Raw genomic sequence first — 26833 nt, 5'->3', positions numbered from 1 at the left:
ATCATGTGAATACTGTCATGTGAGAAGAACTGTTTTATGATTTAAGTTTTATAATTTGAGTAAAACAGTTACTTTTAATGAAGAATTTTGAGGATTTATGGCCTGCATACATTGTACTCAAATAGCTTTTAAGATAGTAATTTTTACATTTACTCTTCAGAAAAGTTGCTCACTTGAGCTCTCAGTCACAGATGCTGATTCCTGAACTATTCCATTTAGATACGAACTGCAAACTGTTGGTGATTATCTAGTTATAATATACAAATGCTTCTTTTACTTCCCAGAATCAGATAGTAATTCAGAATCAGATACAGAAGGATCAGAAGAGGATGATGATGATGATAAAGACCAAGATGAATCAGATAGTGATACTGAAGGAGAGAAAACTTCAATGAAACTGAATAAAACAACTTCCTCTGTCAAAAGCCCTTCCATCAGTCTCACAGCTCACTCAACACCTCGTAACCTCCACATAGCAAAAGCCCCAGGCTCTGCTCCTGCTGCCTTATGTTCTGAATCCCAGTCACCTGCTTTCCTTGGCACACCTTCTTCCACACTTACTTCAAGTCCACACTCTGGTACCTACACTTTATTTTTATTATTGTGAAGTAGAAGTCAAACCATAACAAGAATTCTTATTTATACAGTGTTCTGGGGATGATCTCACTGGAATCAAGGGCTAGATTTTAGGTTGGCTAAGAAAGGTCAGCGTGTATTTTCAAAGGATATGACTCATTACCATTTTTATTCTCTGTGCTTCCAATTTAAGAACCTGATTGATGGCAGCTTTTGAGTTTGCATACTTTCCTGTTTTTGTGTTCAGTTTATGCTTCTAGAATTTAGAGTTTGACAGTGGACTTTTTTTGTAATTTATAAAAATGAGCTCACTTGGTTACTTAAGGTACAATTGCATATCTGCCCAACACATAGCCAATGTCATTTGTATTAGTGAGTTAGCATTATTATTCCTTTAACATGCCGTATCTTTTTTTTCTATTTGACCTTTTATAAACTTGCAGAGGTCTTCATTAAAAGGTTTTACATTAATACTCCCAAATTAATCTCTATTCTCATTCAATAGCTAAGAAAATATAGATGTGTATAGTAAAATATTATATTGTTTTACATATTTCACTGTTTTCTTGAAATTTTCTAGTTTTGTTTTCATTTGCCACAAACCAATATGATATCCTACTAATATAAGATGTGTGCATTTGCATTGGTGAAGCTTGATCATTATCTAAGAAAAATTTTCCATATAATCATAATCCTATTCTTTGTACTCTAGATTAATTAAAAGTGTTTTTGACTATAGATTCATATGGCTATAGAAGTTATATTATTTTAAAATGTATGATCCAGATGTTGAAATTTTTCAGCATCTTAAAACTCATATTTTCAAAGAAAACAACTGTACATAGTTTTCCAAAACCTCTATCTGCTATTTTCCTCCTACTTCTTTAGCCATTTCATTAATAACAAAATGACAGGAAAGCTGTATATTTTTACCTTGCATTGTCTTTTCATTAGAGAGGAATACTAGTTATTCTGTCATGCAGACCAAAGAAAAAAGAAAAACACCCTTTACTTTATATACAATGTGTTTTGTTGAAAAGAATCTAAAAATAATGCACAAGTTGCAGAAATACACTAAATAATTCAAGTCATTAAGATATATTATTCAAAGAAAAGTTTCAAAACTATCAGAAAGTTTTCATGTATGTAAACTAATCTTTTATGTTAACTGGTTGAATTTTCTTGAAGGCACTTCCAAAAGAAGAAGAGTAACAGATGAACGTGAGCTGCGTATTCCTTTGGAATATGGGTATGCAAAATAAGATATATCTTTATACTTCCCCCCACATATTTAGGCATGTTTGATTTCTCATTCTCTACTATTAATAAGAGAAGTGAATATACTGCATAGTTATTCGTTAGAGCAGAGGAGCAAAGCTGATATATCTGAAGTTGATATACCAGAAAAAAAATTAAGACTAACTTCTGGGTTTAGGTATGACAGATGGGAACATATGCATCCAGGTGGGAATATGACTGAAACAGTCACAAGAGCAAATCATTTGGCAAAGAGCAGAGACACAGTTAAGAGTGTCAGAGGTTTTTGTGAAGATAGATTTAAAGGAAGGTGAAAGCCACTGTGGGCGAAACTGAGGGACTTGAGCAGAGTTTGGCTAAAATGGTTGAATAGGAACTGAGAATTTTCATGATCCCCAAAGAGCAGAGAGCCAGGTTTACTGTACTCTTCTCATTTAAAGCTTTTCAGCTGTAAAAAAATCAGTACACATTGACACATGTGCCTGAACATGTCCGAATACCCAACGTAATGCCAGTATGATCTCTTAAAAAATTTAATGGAGTTTAATATTTGTAAATTGAGTCCTTGATTAATTTTTAGTTGAATTACTTAGCAAAAATATCTAAATTATTTTAATAGTAAATGTATCTGAATTGCATGACTGGCTGTTTATATTTGTTTTCTTTGTATTTTTCATGTTTTCTAAAGAGCATGTGTTCTCAAACTTTTTTAAATTTTTATTTTTAAAAGCTTTCTTAAAATTACGTGTGTGATAACCCTCATTTCTATTATGTGTAGCTGGCAGAGAGAGACAAGAATAAGAAACTTTGGAGGGCGACTTCAAGGAGAAGTAGCATATTATGCTCCATGTGGAAAGAAACTTAGGCAGTACCCTGAAGTAATAAAGGTACATACTTTTCACCAAATGACACACATTTGGTGCCTATTAAGCATGCTTATGGAAAAAGAAGTACACTCCTTTCTCAGATAAAGTTCCTTGATACAAAATATTCTCTTGTATGGGACTAATGAATGTGCTTAACCTAAATTGATCTCCTGTAAATCCATAGCCCCTTGATAGAATATGCAAAACAGTAGTGTCCTGAAGATAGCTATACATCAGAGCTGGGTTGTAATTATTAAAACCTGAAGTGGAAAAATATGTGATTTTTTCAGTATCTCAGCAGAAATGGAATAATGGATATCTCAAGGGACAATTTCAGCTTCAGTGCAAAAATAAGATTGGGTGACTTCTATGAAGCCAGAGATGGACCGCAGGTATCCACTTTTTAAAAAGTACAGTCTTTGAACCAAAAAGTAGTAACATAACCTAAATGAAGTAAATTTCACTACACTCTGGAGCATTGCCTTTTGTTAGTTAACTCGTGTAGCTATACATATACCTTTGTGGTAAACACTCACAAGACCTCAATTTACTATATTTCAGTAACGAGGAGCTTTGACATTTTTTTCAAATTTCTTAAGTAAAGTTTTTCCTGTTTGTTAGTTCTGTCATTAATTTTACAGTTTATACAGGTATAAAAGAATCTGTATGTTCATGAGAAATATAGGAAAACCTTAATTCCCTGAAAGGTAAACAGTTTTTTGAAAATTAATTTGAATAGGAAAAAACATGTTGTTTATAAGTCAGTCCAAGAGAGGATAAATATGCCTTCGTTTTTGGAAGGATCTTGTCCATTTGATTATGCCATACTACATGATTCATTGTCACAAGTCTGATAATTTTTGATGGGGGTAGGGGGAATTCCATAATATTAAATGAGTGAAATTTCTGCTTTTTGCAGAAATTGAATTTTTAAATAATTATACACATTTCTGAAATAATGACCACAGCTCCCTTTGAGTTTGAGGATTAAGTACACAACCTCACCGATCAGCGCAAAGAACTTACCACTGAAACCTTGTTTCCTATATGTGTCCTTTAATGGTTTGCCTTTGTTCCTTACTTAGATTCAGCTACATATGCTTATTATTCCCTTTAACTTTATTAGCTCCATTGAAAGAGGTCATAGCTACGGACTAAGGAGACCTAGATTCTTGTTAACCCATGAAATAGTTTTGTGATTTCAAACAACAAAATAATGCCCACTTTTTCTTCAGTTTCTTTATCTGCAGAATAGAGACAATCATAATTTTACTTCTGCCTCATAGGATTATGGAGAGGTTAAAATGAGATCATACGCATGACAATGTTTCAAAAGGTTAAAATGCTCAACCAACTGAAGTTGTTATTTTCTTTCTTGATTGAACCTTTCTCTCTTTTGGCCCATTATAATGCACAGAAAGATTTTTTCTGGCAATTAATATTTTCTGTTGTGAATAGACAGGCTTTTCCATACTATTTACCCTTTAATTTTACAGTTATAGAAATAGAAGAGGCCTTCCTAATTCTGCAGGAAGTTCATTTTGAGAGCTCAAAGATTAAGGGAGTTTTCCAAGATTACACAACCTCAACCAGGCAGAGACATAATTGAACTCAAAATTTCTAACAAGTGTTCTTTTGCATTCATTGTGTAACCTATTTTCCATTGTTGTCCATGACTTTTTATGTCCACATCCACTTGTTTCTTTACCCGTAATTCTAAAATGCCAAAATATATTCATCTGAGGTTTAACTTATTTATGGAAATATATTCTAGGATTTTTCTTTTCTAAACTTAAAAATGTGTCTAACTTGGACTAAATTTGTCACCAAACAGATTCTCGGAATTTTAGTGAACCACAGTGTTATTTTACGCACTCCATATATACTAGATCAGTTTTTAAGTCACAAAACATATTAGAAGGCAATAATAATTTTATTTAAAAATTCTCATTTTTTAAATCTTTTGATTTCCATGTTATCATAACCTTACTTGTTTCATTTAAATATGCTAAAGATATCTTTATGTTTTTAAGTTCAATAGAATTTTATTCTGAGAGGAAAGCTAATTGCTGTCCAATACGTAAAGGACTTTTAGTTTTTTATCAGTGATAATTAGACTCAGTCTATAAAGCCTTATTAGGCAGAACAGATTGTTCTTTGACATCCATTCACTTTTTATTAAACATAATCAGTGTTTTCCAAAGCATATTGTCTTGTTGAGAGATCAATTCCAATCAAGGAAATATGATGAATTACTAAATCCAGAATGTGTTAAGCTGCCAACATTTCAGCAGACTACTAAGGGAAAATATTAGCAATTTTGACTGTACTTCTCTTGGTTAAAAAATAAGAGTAAGTTGAATTCATTTCAGGATACTTTTAGAGAACAACAATTAAAGGTGAGTAATCAAAACAACATTTAGTTAATTAATTAGAGATGCATATAGTTGAAGAACCATATACTTTTTTATTGTATGATCAATATGTATAAGCATATAGTTAATTAGAAATGTATATACTTACAATTTTCTATGAAAATGAGCAAAGATTACATATTTTTGGTAGAGTAACTGTCATGTGTAATAACTTTGATTGGCTTAAATTTTGTAGAAGATATAAAATATAATTTGGGATAAAGACACCATTACCAAGCAGTGATGATCTGTATATGTTTACAATAGGTCTGCCTCTATACAAATTGTATAAATGGTATGATGGCTGTACGTATATTGAAAAACAACACTATGCATATTGAAAGACTGAAAGGAAATGTACCAAAATTTTAGTAATGGATGTAATGATTGGTGGTACAGTGGAACTTTTTTTTCCTATGTTCTTGCATGTTTCATAATTTCTAAATTGTGCTTGTATTACGTATATAGTATGAAAAACAATTTCCTATTTAAAAAATAATTGCATCTACCCCTTGTAATCCAATAAAGCTGAGCATGCAGTTTTCCAAATGCATGGAGATTTTACATAACGATTTTAAGTGTTACCGCTACAGTTTTCCAAGTTTCATATATTTATTTTTGGTGTTTGATAGCAAATGAAATGCTGTATTTGTAAATTCATTAGTATTCTTAATCACTCTCCTAATAAAACATTTGCATTGGAAAATGTAATTTTCTCCATCATATTTTTCTTTTTTCTCTTAAAACTTACCAAAAAAAACCCAAAAACAACCAATAGTAGTTCTCTAAGTTCTAATTTCATTCAAAGTATTTCAAAAAATTGCAGCAATGGTATTCCAAAGCTCTATATTTTACAGATGAAATTTAGGAAATGGTAATTTCTGTTAGAAGATAATATCTGCAGTAGAGAACCGTGGTTATTTTATATGTTAATCATTTTTGACTCAAGGTATTTCTGAGCTTAAGACAGTGACTATATATATATTTATTAACAGCAAACATTTGTTGAAAGTATTGACTAATTTTATGTGCAGTACAGTAAGATGAGAGGTATGAGAGTTCATATTTATTGAAATTTAGTAAATTCATCAACTAAAGGACAAAAATCTAATGATTAACTTTAAAAAAATTAAAAAGAGAAGTCCTTAATTAAATAAGATAGGGTTGACACAAGAAATTGGGGTTGGGGGAGCCTTTAATCTATCCATTATCAATTTTATTTATTTCAGTCTACAAATGTGGTAAGAGATTTGCAAAATCATCTACTGGTTAGTATCTGCTGATCCTTAGATACCAAACACTTCCTCCTGGCTTCTATAAAAATCATGATTTTAAGGATGATAGATTTCATGGAACAAAATGAACCATGGCACTCTTTATAATCACGTGATATACTGGCTGGCTACCTTCTTACTGAAATTCTTTTAACTATTTTAATCAGTGAAACCCCTTTGAAAAGGCAATAAGGTAAATATATTTCTTACAGACTTCTCCATCACATTATAAAGAACTAGTTGAACCTAATGTTTATCATTGTTTTCATTTTATTTTGTTTTTGAGTGTCAGAATAATAGAAAGTGTGGTTGAGCTAGGCAGATTTTGGTAAATATAAAATAGGGTTATTTTTATTTTCCTAAATATGATACTTAGGTAAAAAGGTAAAAAGTATTCACATTTTTGTTAGCGATATATGAAGGTTTCAAAATGAATTGTTAATGGCAAAGATTATTTTGAAATATATGATAATCTAATTTGGGAAGGATTTTTTGTGTGTGAATGGTAGAGAACAAAACGTCTAAGCATAAATATAACAATTAAGTTTATTTTTTTCAACCAGGAAGTTAACAAGCAAAGGTCAATGAATGTCTGCTGCATTCATGCCAAAAAAGCAAAGAAAAGGAAAGCTGCAAAGAAGGAATAATTAAAAGTGACTTAGGAAAAAAACGTTGCTCTCTCTATTTGAGATGTATTTTTTAAGATATTTTTTTAATGGCATAATGCCACGAGAAAAGAAAAACATCTATAGTTCTTACTGAAAAGAGCCTTTTGTTCTTAGTCATTTAATCAGTTGATATTTGTGGCAAATACTTAATGTTCCAGGTATTTCTTCCCAAATAAATTTTCCCTAAAGGCATTTTCCATAAAGGAAATTGTGAACACATTTCACTACAGAAATGAACTTGAAAGCCTGACTCTGAGGAAAAACTAATGTTCATGGAGAAACTGCAGAGTACAAAAGAAATAGAAGTTATGATCATTGGTTTAGAGAAGCTTGTTGTCTGGGGAAGATAAAACACTAAGCACAATGCTTTTCAGCTAAAATCAGGGTTTTGTTAATAAGGAATAAGGGGAGACTTCACAATAAAGCAGTCAACACGCAGTCTGTGGCAAGACTGTAATGCCGGTAATTATTCCAAATAAGTAAAGAACAAATGATTGGGAGTCAACACCCAGGGTTCTAATTCAACTCTACTGTTAACTGTCATACCGAATGCAACACAGCTGTGGGCGTATATGGACCCTGAGAGCACGAAAGATCAGTACCAGAAGTCCAAAACTCTGGAAATTTATGCCACTAATCTACCAGGTAGGATTTTTGATGGCTAGGCAAAGGCCTCTACTAGGAAGCCAACTGTAAGAATCCAAGAGTAGCGCTAAGGAGATATCTGACAGTCCTAAGTCTTTGAGGGTAACCTACTGTCCCTGGAAATCATAGTCAGTGTTATGGAAACAATTGTATCAAACCACATCTTCCTCAACTGTTTTTAATAGGTGACAACCATCTCCCAGCATAGATAACTATTCTTACTCTTTCACATCTTTAAAGTGCTATTCAGTATATGATATTAATATAGTTTATTATTAAGATTAAGAATCCCTAATGCTGTAAAGTTTATGGTATATAAAGCTCTCACTACCTACCTCTGGCACCACAAAGTAGCTAAAAATAGACATAATACTAAACTGTGAATTAGGTGTAAGGAAATCCAACAAAATTCTGATTTTTCTCATGAAAATAACTTTAATGTTTTTCTTAAAATATGGAATGTCAAGTCCTGTGAAAAATATTTGATGTCCTTGCTTTGCTTGTGCCCTAAGATTTTTCTTAGACTCCTAGCAGGGTAATTCAGCATCCTATGTTACTTTGAAAAACGGAATCCTACTTTTCTAGGCCTTAATTTCCTCATCTGTAATGTGAAGTATATATATTATAGGAGGTCTTTAAGATCAGTTCCCTTTTAGGTGTGACATTCTAAAGTTTTTTAATAAACTAAGTATCAGGAAGTAAAAGATTCTGAAATTACACTTAAAAGAGAAAAGTAGTAGAAAACAATTATCTTTGTTTACTTGAACCGTGGTTAAATTTACTGAAAATTATTTAGCCAGAAATCAATTCGGTAAATGATCCTTCACTCAATGACCAACAGACCTAAAATTGTCAGACCAATGCCTTAAGCCAGATTTAAAACATTCATCACAGCTATTTTTCTATCAGAGTCAAAGACTGGGATAGATAGAGGTCCTGATCCAGAAAACTATGAGTAAAGATCATCTATTCGCTTATATAACATTGAGCGTTCTAGAAGTAGTAGGCATCTCAAATATTAATGAGGGCATTGACACTTAGTGGCCCAGGACTGCAAATCCCTGGTGAAATTGCTGCAGCAAAGTCTTGGTGATACTAAAACTTAAAAAAACAAAAAATAAAAAACCACAGTAACTTGGTAAATAGATCATTCAGTGAATTGGTTTTTGGTGGACTGGTTTACTTTACTTATATACTGCTTTCCCCCCAAAATAAATAAACCTTCAAGTATACAAAATCAAGCAAAATGGGAGCAACAAAAGAAAAATAAAGATAAGCTAGAGTATAAAATTGAAGCAGGAGTGAGACTTGATAACACCTCCCTTTAAGACCTAAACATGTTTCTGGTAAGCCACAAATTGACTTTAGTTATCAGTGAAATGTAAGAGTTAGGACTGTCAAATATCTCCTGAACTAGACAATTCAGTGTCCATAACATAAGGTGAAAACAAAGCAGTTGCTCATGAGATGTTCAGAGTATCATTTATGAAGAATAATAGAAAGGTTGAAATAGAAAATCCTATTTAAGTTAAATTTCTTAGCAACTTTTTTGAATTTCTGAATACAGAAAACATTTAAAAACTAACTCATTTCAAATGTTTTCTTTAAAGCTCCATTTTGTCTTTAAAGTATAAAATACCTGAAAGCAATAAATTTATTTGCCAGTTTTCTCAAGTATTTCTCCAGACCTTTCTGGTCTCCATTCAGACTTCTCTCCTTCACATCCAGGAAGTTCTCCCTCCAAAAAAAGACTAAAGTATTCACTTTCCTTTCCACTCTGATTCTCAGGTCCTAATCTAGACCATCATTATTTTTTAAGTGGACAATTGAGGCAACTTACTGTCCCAACCTCTAAACTTTTTCAAATTCATTACTGCTGAGGGTGTGGTCCTTGAATCACCTGCATTAGAATAGCCGGAGCCTCGGGTCCTAGTTAAAAACGTTGGTCATTTGGGGGAGAGAACTCTGTCTAGTTTACCTTTAGAAAATGTTATGCCGATACAGAGTAGGTACTTCAACAAATGTTCAAGTAGTTGGAAACTATTTCTATTATACATTACAGTCTTACAGTGTAGTCTTGTATAATGCATTAGAGTGTATAGTATATAATGTAGTTATCTCATTCACTTAACCTTAATTATTTTGTTCAGTCTTCTGAAATAAAACATAAGCCCTTTTTTCCTTCTCTTCGTAGTATTTACAGAAGTATGTTATTGCTAAGGCTTTAAATCAGTAACTCTTGAAAGTGGAATTATAATGGTATAAGAGACTTAATCTGCCATCATCTCCATCATGTTGAATATCTATTTTCTTTTTATCCATATCTTTTAAATCTTAGTCAAGAAAGATTATTTTCAGGAACCATTTACTATCTTAGTTTTAAAAATTAAGAAAAAAGTAATAAATTTACTCTTTTGATGAATAATTTCAAAAAATTTATAGCATATGAATCAAGTGATGTAAATTGTATTTGCTTTTCCTAAGGAAAAGTTTATTAAGAAAAATGCTTCTTTTTTTTCCTTACCCACGGTTATCTTGGCTACTCAGTGAATTAAAGCTGTAATGTAAGCTTCAGATTCCTAACAATCCATTTCTCATTTTCTAAAATCCAGGAGTCAAAGACATTATATGTAGTCCAATATATGCAACTCCCTTAGAAAGCATTTACTTTATAAATGCCAAGGGCAAAAATGTAAATGATAATGTCGCTATAATGTTACCAGTTTGGGGCACCAACATATTCTATTCCTTTTTTGACACAGGCAGGTATATTTTCCTAGCTGAATAAAACATAACTGTAAAATTATAACTGAATAAAAAAATAAATTGATGAAACCCTTCAAATCTTGGCTAAAAGTTGATTTTATTATTAATAAGGTACTTTAAAAACTGAATGCAGATTCCTTCACAGACTCCTTTATTAGTCTTTGTCTTCTACTTCAAGTGTCACGAATGTCACTTTTATATTTTTCAATTTATGTGATACATGCTGCCTTGGTGCCTAAGAGCATAATAGAAAAATGAAAGCCTGAACTAATCAAAAGCTTCCCATATTGGTGAACATAAAAATGTTTCGATGGCTTCCTTCTTAGTGGTTTATGGCATGAAAATGCAGTTGGTACAACTACTGTTTCTGTTGACTTCATTGAAATCTCAGCCAAAAAAATTCTTACTTTCCTCAGAATTAATTTGTAAAATTATTTTTAACCTGGCAATTACTGAAAAGAATTAGTATAGATATTATTTTAAACATATATGGGTTATACGCATTAATTTTTTTCTGCCACAATCTTGCCTTGCCATAACCTTGGCTGTGCTTTCATGGCTGAATATTGTGATCAGTCATTTATCAAGTATAAGAACATCTTTGTGACATCAGTTAAGTACATGTAGTGGTTAAGAGCACAGGTTTGAGAGTGAGACAGTTGGGTTCAAATCATAGTTCTGTTCCTTATTGCCTCCTTACCTTAGGAAATTATTCAACTGGGCCTGAATTCTCTCAGTTGTAAAGTAGGTACAGTAAAATCCACCGTATTAGATAGTACTGTTGTGAAGATTAAAGTACATAATGTAATCAAAATGCCTGGAACTAAGCAGAGTGCTTGGAATGTGGGAGGTAACCATCATCCGTAGTGGTAGCAGGAGTGGTATTTGTGTTTTTCGTACCCATTGAATGAGATATTCATAGTCTCCTTGCCCCAAGTTAGGTATCATGGCATAAAGTATACCTCAAGAACTTTTGATTATTTTTGGTTGCAGAATTGCCCATAGTGGTTCAAGCTAAATTCCTAGTTTGAGATTCTTTTAAGAAAAAAAGCATGTTTAAAACATTTTCTTAAATGTCACACTAAAGGAATTATCTCTTTAAAAAAAGAAATAAGAAAACAATTATATTAGAAGGATTATTTTAAAAGGGTGCCTTTTCTGTATTTGAACATGTTGATTTGGAAAATAAGTAAGGTAACATAATAATGTATTTTTTAAGAGAAAAGCAGCTCATCACAAACAAATAATATATTTGTTTTGAATGACATATGAAGGATAATGAAAACCAGACACTATGGTATCTATACACTGAACAGGATTATTCCTATAATACACTAGCATTATGCTGGTGAATGTGTTTCCATCAGGAGACTTATAATGGGAAATCTCAATTATACACCACATATTCATCATTGGCTGTAGAAATTATCATGTGGCCAATATTATGTTACATATACCCCCATCCACTTCTCCTCTTCCATAATTTGTTGAAGCAAATAATATACATGTTATTTCCTCTATAAATGTTTCGTTCATATCTCTAAAAGATAAGGACTCTTGTTGTCTACAAGGGTACCATGGTACCATTATGACACTTTAATAGTTCCTTGATATCATCAAATAATAGTCATTGTTCAAATTTTCAGTTTCCCTTAACTGTCAAAAGTTTCTGAACAGTTCGTGTATTTGAATCAATATCTAGGTAAGCTCCACACTTTGGGATTGTTTGGTACATCTTTTAAGGCTCCTTTAATTGTCCCACAGGTTTTATTACCTCTTGAAATTTATTTGTTGAAGAAACTGTTGAAGAAATTTGTAGTATTTCCTCGACTGGATTTTGCTGTGTAGTTAACCATACACTTCTCACCCAGTTTTTCCTGTGAAGTTATAGTAATTAAGTCTAATCTAGATTTGATTTCATTTTGTAGGGGACAAGACTAATTTATAGGTGATCGAGTGAACCTCCATCAGGAGGCTAATGTCTGTCTGGTTGTCTCTCTTTTTGGTGATTGGCAACCATTCAAGTTCAGTGCTTAGACTCATTAATTCATCAGGTATTGCAAGATGCTGATATTCTAACTCTTACATTCCATCTTGATTTATTAGCTCTAATATTTCTATAAAGAGAACTTTCATCTATTATTTGGATAGTTTAATGTTTGGTTTAACTGTTAACCCATGAGAACAATCCACAGAGGTGTCATCACACAACTAATTTTCAAATATCTGCCAACTTTATGGTCATTGTAGTTCAGAAATGGTTATTTAAAAATATATATCTATTTATATGTTTATAGATACAGATATAAATCTCTTTGTGTTTAAAGTTGAATTCATTAAGAATATCAAAACGATGCCAAGTCCATGAATAATTATAAATATAAATTTAATTAAAAAAATAAAATTCCTAAAGTTTGTACCAGCTTTATAAATTTCAAAATATCTGTGAATTTGCCTAGATTTTTCTGACATATTGATCACTTGTGTTTATTTCGTTTGTAATCTTTATTTCTATAAAATGTTAATTAAAAGGGAATGCAGTGGTGTCTTTTGAAAGAAGAGGATGTCATTCCCCGTATCAGGGCAATGGAGTGTCGTAGAGGAAGACCACCAAATCCAGATAGACAGCGAGCAAGAGAGGAATCCAGGATGAGATGTCGGAAGGGTCGGCCTCCAAATGTTGGCAGTGCTGAATTTCTAGATAACACAGATGCCAAGTTACTAAGAAAACTGCAAGCTCAAGGTAAGAAACAGAACGTATCTGACACTGTAATAGTCATATTAAAAAGTGTAAATATTTCTTATATTTTTGACTGATGAAAGATTAACACTGCTCTCAATTTCTAAAAAGTAGATATTTGTGTTAGAATAAAAATGAGAAAATAAGGAGTCCCACTGGTAACTGGAGTTCTTTGATTAGGTAAGCTCCTTTCAAGAGCCATATTCATAAACACAGCAGACCCTGTGTGTTGAGAACTACAAAGGTGGGTGATAAGCTTTGAAGGCTTGCACTGAAAGGGCATCTACCAGCACTCGGCACATGCCTTAAGGTTGTGCCAACCTTCTGGAAATTCTCATTTTAACAGCTCCCGATTCCTTGAGGTGGTACAAGGGGATAACTCCAAAATATGTGGATCTGTGGAGTAAATTTTCAGTCAGAGAACTCCAATTACTGGTAAGTAACCCCAGTCTTTGGGTTCTTCTGTAGTATGCACATATTACAGATATTTTCAAAATGCCCAAGTAATAGATTTAATTCACAGATATTTATTTTAAGACCATCAGAAAGTATCACTGTCAAGCACAAAGTGCTCATAATAACCTCAAATGTATTTATGACTCAAAAGTGTACATAGCGCTTCCCTGGTGGCACAGGGGTTGAGAGTCTGCCTGCCGATGCAGGGGACACGGGTTCGTGCCCCGGTCCGGAAAGATCCCACATGCCGCGGAGCGGCTAGGCCCGTGAGCCATGGCCGCTGAGCCTGCGCGTCTGGAGCCTGTGCTCCACAACGGGAGAGGCCACAACAGTGAGAGGACTGCGTACCGCAAAAAAAAAAAAAAAAAAAAGCATACACAAATTGTTAACATTAAGTTCCCAGGCTATGTCTGACACAGAAAAAGCTGGCATAAATAAAACAGTCCTGCCCTGAGTTTGAGTTACTAGTTACAACTGGGAAGACTCTTCTTGTGAAGGGAAGGGCTTCTTGTGAAGGCTATCTGAATATATATCAGTATATGTGTTCGTGTCTTATATTCACAAGCATATATATAAACATATATATCAATGTAAAATAAAAGTTCAACAATAAGAACTAACTTAGAAGACTAACAGGATTTTACTTCTCATAGGTTCTCTCTGGGGGAAAAGCCTGACTTATTTGTTTATTGTAAACAACATCATAATGTTGACTTCTTTGTAGCTCCTTTGTTTTTGTTATGAAACAAATATCTATGACAAAAGCTCATAGAACAGAAAACTTTCTGTAAAAGATATTCATGAGTGGAATCATTATTAACAGTTTTTTGTTAGGCTATCAGAGACTCATATACATAAACTGTACATAAACTCCTATAGCACATGCCTTCAAACACTCATATATATACATATGCATATACAATATGTTGTATTACATATATATCCTTTTTGATTTCTAAAATAAATGGCTTATAGTGTACATACTATTCAGCTTGGCTTTTTTTCCACTTAATTTATCTTGAACATCTTTCTGTATCAGCACCTAAAAATCAACCTTATGCTTTTAATGGCTGAATAGTGAGTGATACTGTGTATGATTCTACCACACTTCATTAAATTAGTCTCCTTTTGGTGACTGTTCTAGCTATTCCTGACATTCGCTATCACAAACAGTGCTGCAGTAGTACATATTACACATATCTTCACATCCTTCTACAGGTGTGGCTATGTATAGTATAAAATCCTAGAGATAGAATCTCTGAATCAAAGGGTGTGTGCGTTTTCAATTTTGGTAAATAGCAGGCAAATATTATCTCCAAAAAGTTGGCACCAGTTCATACTTCCACCAGTGGCATGTAAGTTAATTGCCTGCTATGTAACTTAATGTTGTATAAGTTTTTCTCTGTCTTAGTATGTTTTTAAAATATTTTTAAAAGTTATTCTGTTTGGTTTCTATTAAGACGTTTATCTCCCTTGAAGAGTTATTAGTGAAGGTTAAAAATAAGTTAATATATTAACAGATACAGCCATACATGATGAGTTTTTAAAGTTAGTATTGTCAATAAACCACTGGCTCTTCTAAAGAATGTATAATAGTGGGGAATGTGCATTGTTTGCGTAAAATAAGAAAGCTTGAAATTAACTGATGTCCAAAGTCTGGGCTTTTCATGCATGTTTTGCATATCTTATACAAATAGCATTAATACTTAGTATCCAAAATGGCAACTTTATATTTGCAAAAGTAACTAAATTTTTACAAAATAGAAGTTGATTATTCAACTTTTACTCAAGGTTTTTTCTCCCTCTAGATTTCAAATTGGTTTGTATTCCGTTACATACTTTTCCCTTGTTGTATTATGTTGCATTTTGCAAATTATTTTACATTTGACCTTACTGTGTATATATGTTCCTTCTCGCATGTATATAAATGTTAAATATTTAACATTAGATAAATAATAATTATTAATATGTACAAGCAACTGTGGTATAATATGTATTTTTTTTTCTTGGGAAGAAAAGAAAATAGCAATGAATCACTATCACCCCTTTTATTTCTAAAAGGTTTCTACATTAACAGTTTGAGGGGGTTATCCAAGGGGATTCTATAAGTTTCTGTTATATATTATCATCGTACAAGGACTCAACTAGGCTGAACAACTGGACTTAATTTGAAGACAGATTCAGAACAGTAAAATAAATGCAAACTTTGAATGTACTTTCAAGCATTGTGAAATGAGAGGTCTCTAATTTCTCAGGGAATACAAATAAGAATCTGACAAAGTTTGAATATGAAAAAACCTTTTAACCTATCTAAATAAACCTGCTTCTTAATTGGCCAATACCATTCATATCTCAGATTTTCTGAGATACCGAGTAACACTTGTCCATTTCATACATTGTAGGATCTGAGATGCCCTAGTCTGTGCAATGCCCCAGTATTTTAAGATGTTCCACTAAGGAAGAAAAGAGCTGCCAATGTCTACACACACTCTGATTTTAGACATGTGTAAAAATGCATCTTAGAACCAAAGAAGTGTGGTATATGTAAAATATCCCTAATTCTAAGTGAAAATAAACTTTATTTCAAAATAAGTTTTTACCTTTGAAATTTAAAGAGACAAATTCTTCAACCATGAAAGATAGTTTTCAAATTAATATTTCAAATGCTCATTACAATAATAATATATTCAGGGCTTCCCTGATGGTGCAGTGGTTGAGAATCTGCCTGCTAATGCAGGGGACACGGGTTCGAGCCCTGGTCTGGGAAGATCCCACATGCCGCGGGGCAACTGGGCCTGTGAGCTACAACTACTGAGCCTGCGCGTCTGGAGCCTGTGCTCCGCCACGAGAGGCCGCGATAGTGAGAGGCCCGCGCACCGTGATGAAGAGTGGCCCCCGCTTGCCACAACTAGAGAAAGCCCTCGCACAGAAACTAAGACCCAACACAGCAAAAATAAATAAATTAATTAATAAACTCCTACCCCCAACATCTTAAAAAATAATAATAATAATAATATATTCAGCAACCATAAACCAAATAAATGAGAAGATATTGGGAGCAGTTTATTCCTCAGAGCCTGAGTGAATTTTCTTGGTCTCTAGCTCATTCTCCTTCCTCCATAGTGTCTCTAATTTCTTTTAACATTTTTTTTTCATGTTTTCTCCAACTGTTCGTAACGTGAAAATTAAGCTATATAAATTTTAAGTGATTAATCCAAATTGTATCTTCCTTGCTAAAGTGAAAAGATATGAGTTGAGCTTTTTAATGTTTTTCTTTTCCAGGAGTTTAAACATGAAAATTACTGTGAACTTGTGTGGAGTTTGAAATTGACTGATACATTCATATACAAAAAAATACGCCAATATATGTGATAAAAATTTCTTTATTATAAGCCAAACTTCTATTAGAAAGCATCAGTTTAGCTTGGAACAAAGCATCATACTTATGCCACCTTTTCTAGGAAATTTTTTTTTAACCACTTAGCAACCCTTTACATTTTAAGGCAGATTTAGGTCTTTATATCAGAGTTCAGTGAAAGCCTTCAATTCTTATATGTTAAAAAATAATGTTTACCTGGATCTATCGTAGATGAGAACAGTGTCCTGCAGGTGTATTATTATCAGAGCTTGCTAACTCTGCAGGCCAGTTGATACATTTTTATTTCCCAGAGTATTTCGTGAACAGGAGAATCCTTTTTATGCGGCTCAGAAATTTTTGATGATGCTTAAAACTTAATACTGAAAATTATTGGAAGATTGGAGGTATACTTTAGTATCAGCTTCTGTTTCATCTTTTATTAACACTTCAAGTTTCCTAGATAAAATCAAACCTTCTTATATCCCCTCCCCTTTTTTTAAGTCTTCATGATAGGAAATCAACCGTAGTAACCAACTGCACCTCAGCTGTTACAAGGACATAGGGTTAAGTTTCTTTCTAAAATCTCAAGGCATTTAAATTTCTCTAAGGGTTTTAGAAGTAGTAACATATAGACTGTGAAGTCAGAAAGTCCTGGGTGTGTATCTTAGCTTTGCTCTTTAACTTCTGGGAGCCTTAGTTTATTTCATTTGTAAGCTGGGCATAATGTTGCCTATCTCATAAGGTTGTTATGAAAATTAAACAAGATCATGTAAATTTAATACAACAGTTCAGTAAATGGTGGAGGTTATGAGTAGAGCTCAAGTGATTACCTAATCATATTCATTATTAGTGAATATAAGTTTCTTAAAATTCTTCACCTGTTACAAAGTTGAAAACAATGTCTAATGTAAAGTGGTATTTTCTAAAATGATTTTATGAATGATACACCACTTTTATAGTTAGCAGTATTTTGATCAAGTTTGCCAGCAGAAGAATGTGTAACGTTACATGCTTTTCTGTATCAGCTACCTATTGCCACATTAAGGCCAACCACAAAACCTCAGTGGTGTACAGCTCTAAGCATTACCTATTTGTGCGGATGGAATGAGCTGGTGGCAAATTAGCAGTTAGGCATCTCTGCTGATCTTGGCTGGGCTTTTTCACATTAGTGGAGTCAGCTGCCTCCATGTGTCCCAACCTCAGGCAGCCTAGCCCGAACTTGTCCTCATAGTAAAGGGCAAGGCACAAGAGTAAAAAGAGTAGAAAGAGTACAGGTATACTTTCAGACTTCTACTTGCATCACACTGTTTACATCCCATTGGCCAAAGAAGATCACATGGCTGAACTCAAAATCAAGGAACAAGAAGATATATTCCACGCATGTCTTGATGAGAGGGGACCGCAAAGTCACATTACAAATGGCATGGATAGTCAAGGAATGAAGACTTGGGACCATTAATTATGTCAGTCTATCCCAGTTTCATACATTTGTCCTTAAAAAGTATGAGAACGAGGTTGTCCTTAAAACTCATTGACATTCTGTACTCTTTATTTAGGAGATGTAGTCGCTTTCCTTCATAAATGAAAATATAATGGATTCAAAAATTTTACCATTTATATAGCGCACTGAAATGCTAAGTTTGGGGGCTTTGTTCTATTTTGGGTTCTCTTTCTTTTTTTTATGTATTTTGTTATTTTTAAGACTGAAGCTGAATCACTTTTTTTTACATATTAGCAGGTACTTTCATACTAAGTGAGGGTTACATGAAATGTGAAAAAAAATGTACTTATATTAGCCTTTGCCATGAGGAGTAAGAGAGGCATCATTTTTCTTATGTATATGGGATCATATTCGATGAAATAGTTTGGCAATTTCTAGGGGAAATGAACATGACATTTTCTGAGGTTCTCCTACTTGGTATCTAATGTTTGGCAATTTTCTTAAAAATTATGTCCTTCATGATGATACCAGTTTCACAGGTATTGTTTTTAGGTTAGCAGTTATGTAAAGTTGTTAATAACATTCCTTGAAATTTTGTATTTTTCAGAAATAGCCAGGCAAGCAGCACAAATAAAGCTTTTGAGAAAACTGCAAAAGCAGGAACAGGCTCGGGTTGCCAAAGAAGCTAAAAAACAACGAGGTGGGTGATTTAAATGGTAGCCTAAACTTGAAGAGTGAGGATTGGGTAATTCATAAGAGGCATCTCTTCTTTGTTCCTTTTCTGATGATATCTGTGCCTTGATTTTTCATCATAGCAATAATGGCTGCTGAGGAGAAGCGAAAGCAAAAAGAACAGATAAAGATTATGAAACAACAGGTATGTTTATTCATTGGAACTGATTTTTAAAACACAGGCATTGTTTTGGGGATCTATCTGTATCTTTCTCTGTGTACATTATTTTCATTTTGATTTCTGAAATAACTGTATTTCACATTAATGTTATGTATCTTATTTAGAAAGTTGTCCTCTTTCATTAGTTAAAATTCACCTCATTTTATTTTTTTTTATTTTTATTATTTTTATTTATTTATTTATTTTTGGCTGCATTGGATCTTCCTTGCTGCACACAGGCTTTCTCTAGCTGCGGCAAGCGGGGGCTGTTCTTCACTGCAGTGCGCGGGCTTCTCACTGCGGTGGCTTCTCTTGTTGCAGAGCACGGGCTCCAGTAGTTGTGGCACGTGGGCTCAGTAGTTGTGGCCCGTGGGCTCTAGAGCACGGGCTCAGTAGTTGTGGTGCACAGGCTTAGTTGTTCCATGGCATGTGGAAAGTTCCCGGACCAGGGCTCAAACCTGTGTCCCCTGCATTGGCAGGTGGATTCTTAACCACTGGACCACCAGGGAAGTCCCTAAATTCACCTCATTTTAAAGCGAAGTCTTCTACTTCCAAGTTTTTCTAAGAATTGATTACCACCGGAGCCTGTGCTCCACAACGGGAGAGGCCACAACAGTGAGAGGCCCGCGTACTGCAAAAAAAAAAAAAAAAAAAATTGCTTACCAAACAGTAAATTTTGTATAAGTACTTTTAATATCCTGATAGACTTTGAATATAAGTTGACATCATGAATAACTTTCAAACTTTTTAAATTAATGTATTAGTAAATGAAGGATATTCCTTAAATATTCAAATTTTAATAAGAAAAGTTGTTGTCCTAAAACATGTAAAATACTAGTAAAAAATTAAATTCAAGTTATATAGAATAAGGTTTGCCTCCATTGCTTGTGATTGCTTTCAGAGTTACTAAAAAATTACTGCAGTCGTCTCTCAGTATCCACAAGGGATCGGTTCCAGGACCCCCATGGATACCAAAATCCACAGATGCAAGTCCCTTATGTAAAATGGTGTAGTATTTGCATATAACCTATGCACATCTTCCTGTATACTTTACATCATCTCTTGATTATTTGTAATACCTAATACAATGTGAAGGCTATGTAAATAGTTGCCAGCATGGGGCAAATTCAAGTTTTGCTTTTAGGAACTTCCTGAAAAATTTTTTTTCTAATTTATCTTTGATCCATGGTTGGTAGAGTCCATGGATACAGAACCTGCAGATAAGGAGAGCCAACTACAGTGCAAACAATGAAAAAAGCATCATTTCAGCAGCATTCTGTTGTATATCTACAGTACCTCTCCTGTGTGTAGTTTTCAAAATTAAGTATAGGTAAATAAAGTAATTTTAAAATTCTTACAGGTAAAGTATTATATGACAAGATATTCAACTTTATTGAAGATGGGAATGTGTACACTACTCTCCCATCTCCATATATTCACTGTAATCATTAAAGCAGAAAGGAAATGGGGAGAACTAATATTCTTTAAAAAATTTTTAAATGGCAAGTAGTTATTTCTGAGTATGAAATGAAGCCAATTGTGTTATTATATAAATAGCTGCTAAATAAACGGCTTGGATTGGATTTGATGTGGCTGTCTCGAAGGTTCTTCCCAGTATTGACTAAAGCAGTATGATTAGAAAGAGTTGATAAGGAATTGGGATTCAGAATTTAGTTTACAGTCAGGCAGACTGTAAGAGTTGAATATGGGCTCTGCTACTTAAGAATTTTGTAACCTTAGATGAATTTCTCAACCTCTAAGTCTCTGTTTCCTCCACTGTGAAAGAAAATAACTGCATTATCTGAAGATTAAATGAGGTGATAAATGTAAAGTACATGCAACAGTGCCTGGCACAAAGCAAATGCTCACTTTTTAAAAGATGATATAAAACACCAAACTGCATACTAAACTCTTTTACCGTAATTTAAAGTAGTCAGCAGTAAACTTGAATTCCTTTAGTTTGTTAATTCCAAATAGTTTGTTAATTGTCACTGCTAAAGACACTGTAAGATTGACTTATAAATATCTGGTCTAATGAATGCCTTTGTTAAAATATAAATATTTACTGTATATCACATATATATATAAATAAGTTTATGTTTCATTTTCAAGTGAAATACTATTGTTTCTAAATATTATACCTTTTTATAGCTCATCCTATTTCCTAATGGCTAGAGATCCATCAAATCTTATCAGCACTTTAAATTCAGCTTTGTGACCCTAAAGTCTTGAAGTGGCTACAACCTAAATATACATGGTTTTTGCTGCTCATCAAAAAATCAGCCGCATAGCACAGGGAGCTCAGCTCTGTGCTTTGTGACCACCTAGAGGGGTGGGATAGGGAGTGTGGGAGGGAGACGCAAGAGGGAGGAGATATGGGGATATATGTATACGTATAGCTGATACACTTTGTTATAAAGCAGAAACTAGCACACCATTGTAAAGCAGTTATACTCCAATAAAGATGTTAAAAAATAAAAAAGCATTGGAGTACCAACGTTTCAGCAACGTTAATACAAATGAGCTGATCGTAGAGTTTTGTCAAGATATTTATCTGAGGCTAGTTTCAGAATACAATCTGACTTATTCCTTATTGCCAACAAAGTGAATCAAAGTATAGCTTAGGTCTACTCACATAGTCAGTTACATAATGCCTATTTTAAAGTCAGCTTTAGATCTAGAATAAAATAGTAGCATGTGCTTCTGGATTATTTTTTCCACCTAGTAGGCCAGTATCACCAGATAGTCCTCAAGACAATATTCTGGAAGCTTACAGAAGCATTATTATGAAGCAGAAGGAACAAAAGCATTGGAATGTGACCAAGGCTCTGTATTTACTATTTGATTTAAGGCAAAATATTTACTCTCTAGGAACTTTAGCTTTCTATTAGGTAAAAAGAAGATAATTTCAACTCTTTTCATGATCAATAAGATATTTTATGTAGAGTGCCCAGTTGAGGGGTTGGATACCCAATATTATAAAGTGAATCTGTATTATAATAACTTATAAATAATGTTTATCTCTACTAATGCTAATGACACCACTACCATATATATGTGTGTGTGTATATATATGTCTATGTATGTCTATGTATGTATATATTGAGATCAATAACATCAGTGTACATAAAAAGAAATGTTTAAAAACGTTAAAGTATAGCTTGCAAAGGTACAGCTAGCATCTGGAAATTGGAACAGGTATTATAACATTAAGCAGTATAAAATGTGTTCGCTCTGGAAATCCTACGACAAATGCAATTTGCTAGTAGGAAAATTGGGGTGTTTGGGGGCAAACGATGTATTATTATTGAGTACCAGTTTGGGACTTTCAAAGGGGTTTCTGAACATGAAATTGTTAACATTGTGCTGATAGCATATGAGATAATGTTTTTAAATCAAAATGTAAAGTTTTATCAAACTTTAATCACTGAATTCTAAAACAATAACTAGTACATTAAATTTAGACAATGTGAACACCAATTATGCCATTGGAATCATTCTCTAGAATGTTCAATTGTAATTAAGCCTTTTTAAAATAATATTACAGATTATTTCTGAATTTGGCTTATTGTAGTAGTTAAAAGCAATGTAGGGCTTCCCTGGTGGCACAGTGGTTGAGAGTCCGCCTGCCGATGCAAGGGACACGGGTTCGTGCCCCGGTCCGCGAAGATCCCACATGCCGCGGAGCGGCTGGGCCCGTGAGCCATGGCCGCTGAGCCTGCGTGTCCGGAGCCTGTGCTCCGCAATGGGAGAGGCCACAACGGTGAGAGGCCCGCGTACCGCAAAAAAAGAAAAAAAAAAAAAAGCAATGTAATATTATCATGTGAAGTAAGAAATTATAGTATGGAAATTGTTAATGATAATCGATTACAGTTGTGTGGCACCACACACTTTTTTTTTTATTATAAATTTATTTATTTTGGCTGCGGTGGGTCTTCGTTGCTGCCCGCGGGCTTTCTCTAGTTGCGGTGAGCGGGGGCTACTTTCCGTTGCAGTGCACGGGCTTCTCATTGCAGTGGCTTCTCTCATTGCGGAGCACGGGCTCTAGGCACGCGGGCCTCAGTAGTTGTGGCTCGCGGACTCTAGAGCGCAGGCTCAGTAGTTATGGCACACGGGCTTAGCTGCTCTGTGGCATGTGGGGGTCTTCCCAGACCAGGGCTCGAACCCGGGTCCCCTGCATTGGCAGGCGGATTCTTAACCACTGTGCCACCAGGGAAGCCCCTGCCACACACTTTTTTAAGCATTTTTAATTTATTCATGACATAGTGAGAGAGGGCAAACACCTCTCCCCATTTTATACAAGAGTAGTTATTCTTTGCTCAAGATCATCGTATGAATGACAGTAACTCAGGACTAGCCTTAGGTTTTCTCACTCCTGATACATTATTTTTCTACTTTTCTGTCCTGTTTTTATTTAAAACTAAGTATAATTGTAACTGCAGATACTTATAAAAATTCACAGGCTAAATGAGTTTAGTTTATGTAGTTTCTGTATACATATTTAGCATTTGTATTTTACAAATTGTTTTGAGAAATTTTATAAAGTCATATTAATTTGACATGAACTTATATATGATGTTAAACTAAACAAGTTTTACATCCACCATGGGCAACCTTTGGTAACTCTGTATTTATATCTTAACTTATTTGATTTGACTTAAATACTTTTCACCTAGATATTTAGTTTATTTTATTATCTTAAATTATTATAATTTTTTCTACAGGAAAAAATTAAGAGAATACAACAAATCAGAATGGAAAAAGAGCTTCGAGCCCAGCAAATTCTAGAGGTAGAATTCTTAAATGTGATATGATTAAAGTAATATAGTCATATATTTTAAAGTCTCCCAAAATAAAAATCTTACCTACATATTCTGTCACTTATACAAATTAATATGTCCATCAGAAACTCTCTTTAAACATAATGCATAGAGTAAGACCTTATCTGATCCTTATTTAGCAGACTCATCTAATCCTAACAACCCAGGAAATAAGACAAAAGAGAAGAAGAAAACAGGGAAACCTCTGAACAGCCAGTATAGGTGTCATAAGGTTCATGTGCTGAAACTCGTGTTCTTTACTTTTAGAAAACTCATTAGGACTTATAGTCAGATATTTACTTTTAATTTAGAAATAAAACATTACAAGAGTGAAAGTAAATTTTAAACGTAGAAACAGTTTAATCAGCTTGTTTTTTTGGCTTCTAATGTACCCTGCTTCCCCACAAGCTGATGGAATAGGACTAGAGGACATATATTGGAATCAGTAAAATAATAGCCACAAGATAGCAAGGGAAAACACAGAAAAACTCCAGCCAGCATGTATAGGAATTCAAAAGCCTACCAAGAGTCTGTAATCTTTTAGTTGAATAGCAAGCAATTTTCAACACCTTAGCAGCTGAAAGGCATTACTCTGTGGAACTGTACAGTATAATAACTGATGTTCAGAATAATTGCCCCAAGTCATCAAGAAAAAGCCAAATTATATTTAGCGTAGTGTGTCTAAGCAGTATATATCTCAAAACAATTTCCATCCAAAATAGTGAAAATAAACTTTTAATGTTCAGAATTGCTATAACCTCCCAGCTATTCAGGAAACTCTTGGTATAAACGATTTATTCCCTGAGGGTGTCAAATAGCTGAAGTGTTCTATGTTACATGATTATTCCTTCTAGAAATATACACATGTTTCCTTATCCATTTCAAATTAATTTAAAAAATCCAAATCAAAAGTACTCCTACCTTCAAGTAAATTAACAATAGCTACTGGATAGTTATCAAACTACTGGATAATTAATGACTTTAACATTATGACGCTCAGATTTGGTATCATGACCTTGATATTCAAAATGTACTTCATGAAAGATTATAAGTTTCCATTCTATCTTTTTAAAAAACCTTGAATTTAATCACAATATACAGCTAGAGAAAATCAGATTTAATGTGTTTCATTTATATCAGCTGAGTAATGGATTACTTTATCTCAAATTTCAAGTATTAAAAAAATCCAAATAGACATGTTCATTTTTAAATGTGTTACTGATTTATTATTTAAGTAACTTTTATTATCAGTTAAAATCTATCCCATCTTCTGAATTTTTTATGATCATTTTTTACTTTTAAAAATCAGAAAAAAAAGGAAAAATTACATAAAATTTTTTCTGTGATTAAGTTTTAATGTAAAATAATAAACAATTATTTCAGACTTTTAATAGAGTTTGAAGAAGTCAAGAAAAGCTGACATACTCTTATGAATTTAAGAATTTTTTATATCTTAATGCTAATCTATACATTAGAAATGAAATTAGTATGTTAAGTACAATATTAACTGTGGGAAAATGTGTAATTGTTTACATATATGTTCCATGTTGTTTTGTACCTGTGAGGCATGTAGCTCCATTTTCAAGTCATAGATTACTTTCAAGTTGCAGTGGTGCTGTTGCATGACTTTGAGACCTGTTTTGCATGCACAGGCAAAAAAGAAAAAGAAGGAAGAAGCAGCAAATGCCAAATTATTGGAGGCCGAGAAACGAATAAAGGTTAGTTTAGATGAGAATCAGTTTTCATTTTTCAAAAATAAAAACTGTATGATATTATACCAGTATCAATTGTATTAAAAAAAGCCCTCCTCAAAATGACTATCTAAAAAAATGTTTAGCACAGATAAAACATGTGTATAGTGTGTGTTTTTATTGTATGTATATTGTATGTATATTTTTATATTTCGTTATACAGGTTATATGTGATACTTTGAGCTCTTTAAATAGCAGACCAAATCAGAAATGCAAACTATTGCATAATACCTGTATATAGTTTTGATGGATAAGATCTCCCCAGAGCTATTTTGTATCATTTATGTTTAAGTTTCAAAATGTGTTCCAAATCCGATTCTCTCCTTAGATTATAACGTTCTCTTTGTTAATGTCTAATAACTGTTTTAGCTATTAAAAAGTGAAAAGCCTACAGAAACAAAAACCTAACTTTATCAGCTATAATTTACCAATAATAAAAGTAGCCATTGTTACGTATTGTAACTTGATGTGTTGTTTGGGGATGTTTTGGTTTTGATTTTCTGGCGTGAAACATAAGAGAGTTGGACCCTCACTCCCCCACCAGCCTCCACCCCGACACACATTACACCCCTACCTTCCATTTTTTCTGATAGTTATTTACTGAAATTGGGCAGCCATGTGGTCCTACTGGTTCAAGAAACAGCCACTACAGCTATATCTTATAAAACCAGGGAACTGTTTGTTACCTTTTTCTACATAGACTCTCTTACTTTGTTCTTTAAATTTCTACTCCTTTTCAAAATGGCTGCCTTAATATTAATTAATCCGTATTTTATCTTTATAAAAAGATTCAAATTGGTGACATTCCCAGAACTGTTTGGATTAAGCCCTACCCCTTTGGGATGGTGCCCTCAATCATAGGTGGGCATAAAAATCTCCAGCTGATTCCTTTTCTCTTGTCACTTTCAT

General features: G+C 33.5%; 1 protein-coding gene across 19 annotated transcripts in view; it reads left to right on the top strand.

Annotated features, from left to right (window-relative positions):
* BAZ2B (bromodomain adjacent to zinc finger domain 2B) overlaps positions 1 to 26833 on the top strand; it is a 384859-nt gene that overhangs the window by 287532 nt on the left and 70494 nt on the right. For 14 of the 19 annotated variants that reach the window (XM_079923522.1, XM_079923521.1, XM_079923520.1 and 11 more), the window contains 9 exons: positions 285 to 578; positions 1765 to 1825; positions 2612 to 2720; positions 2990 to 3091; positions 12999 to 13209; positions 19069 to 19161; positions 19277 to 19338; positions 24078 to 24143; positions 25826 to 25891. In XM_079923522.1, coding sequence (XP_079779648.1) covers positions 285 to 578; positions 1765 to 1825; positions 2612 to 2720; positions 2990 to 3091; positions 12999 to 13209; positions 19069 to 19161; positions 19277 to 19338; positions 24078 to 24143; positions 25826 to 25891 — 1064 coding nt within the window. The remainder of the gene's footprint in view (positions 1 to 284; positions 579 to 1764; positions 1826 to 2611; positions 2721 to 2989; positions 3092 to 12998; positions 13210 to 19068; positions 19162 to 19276; positions 19339 to 24077; positions 24144 to 25825; positions 25892 to 26833) is intronic. The other 5 variants (XM_079923516.1, XM_079923511.1, XM_079923515.1 and 2 more) reach the window with 2 other exon arrangements.

The sequence above is a fragment of the Stenella coeruleoalba genome (assembly GCF_951394435.1).
Source record: "Stenella coeruleoalba genome assembly, chromosome: 6".
NCBI lineage: Eukaryota > Metazoa > Chordata > Mammalia > Artiodactyla > Delphinidae > Stenella > Stenella coeruleoalba.
Note: the sequence above shows the minus strand (reverse complement) of the source record. Positions and strands in the feature narration are given on the sequence as shown.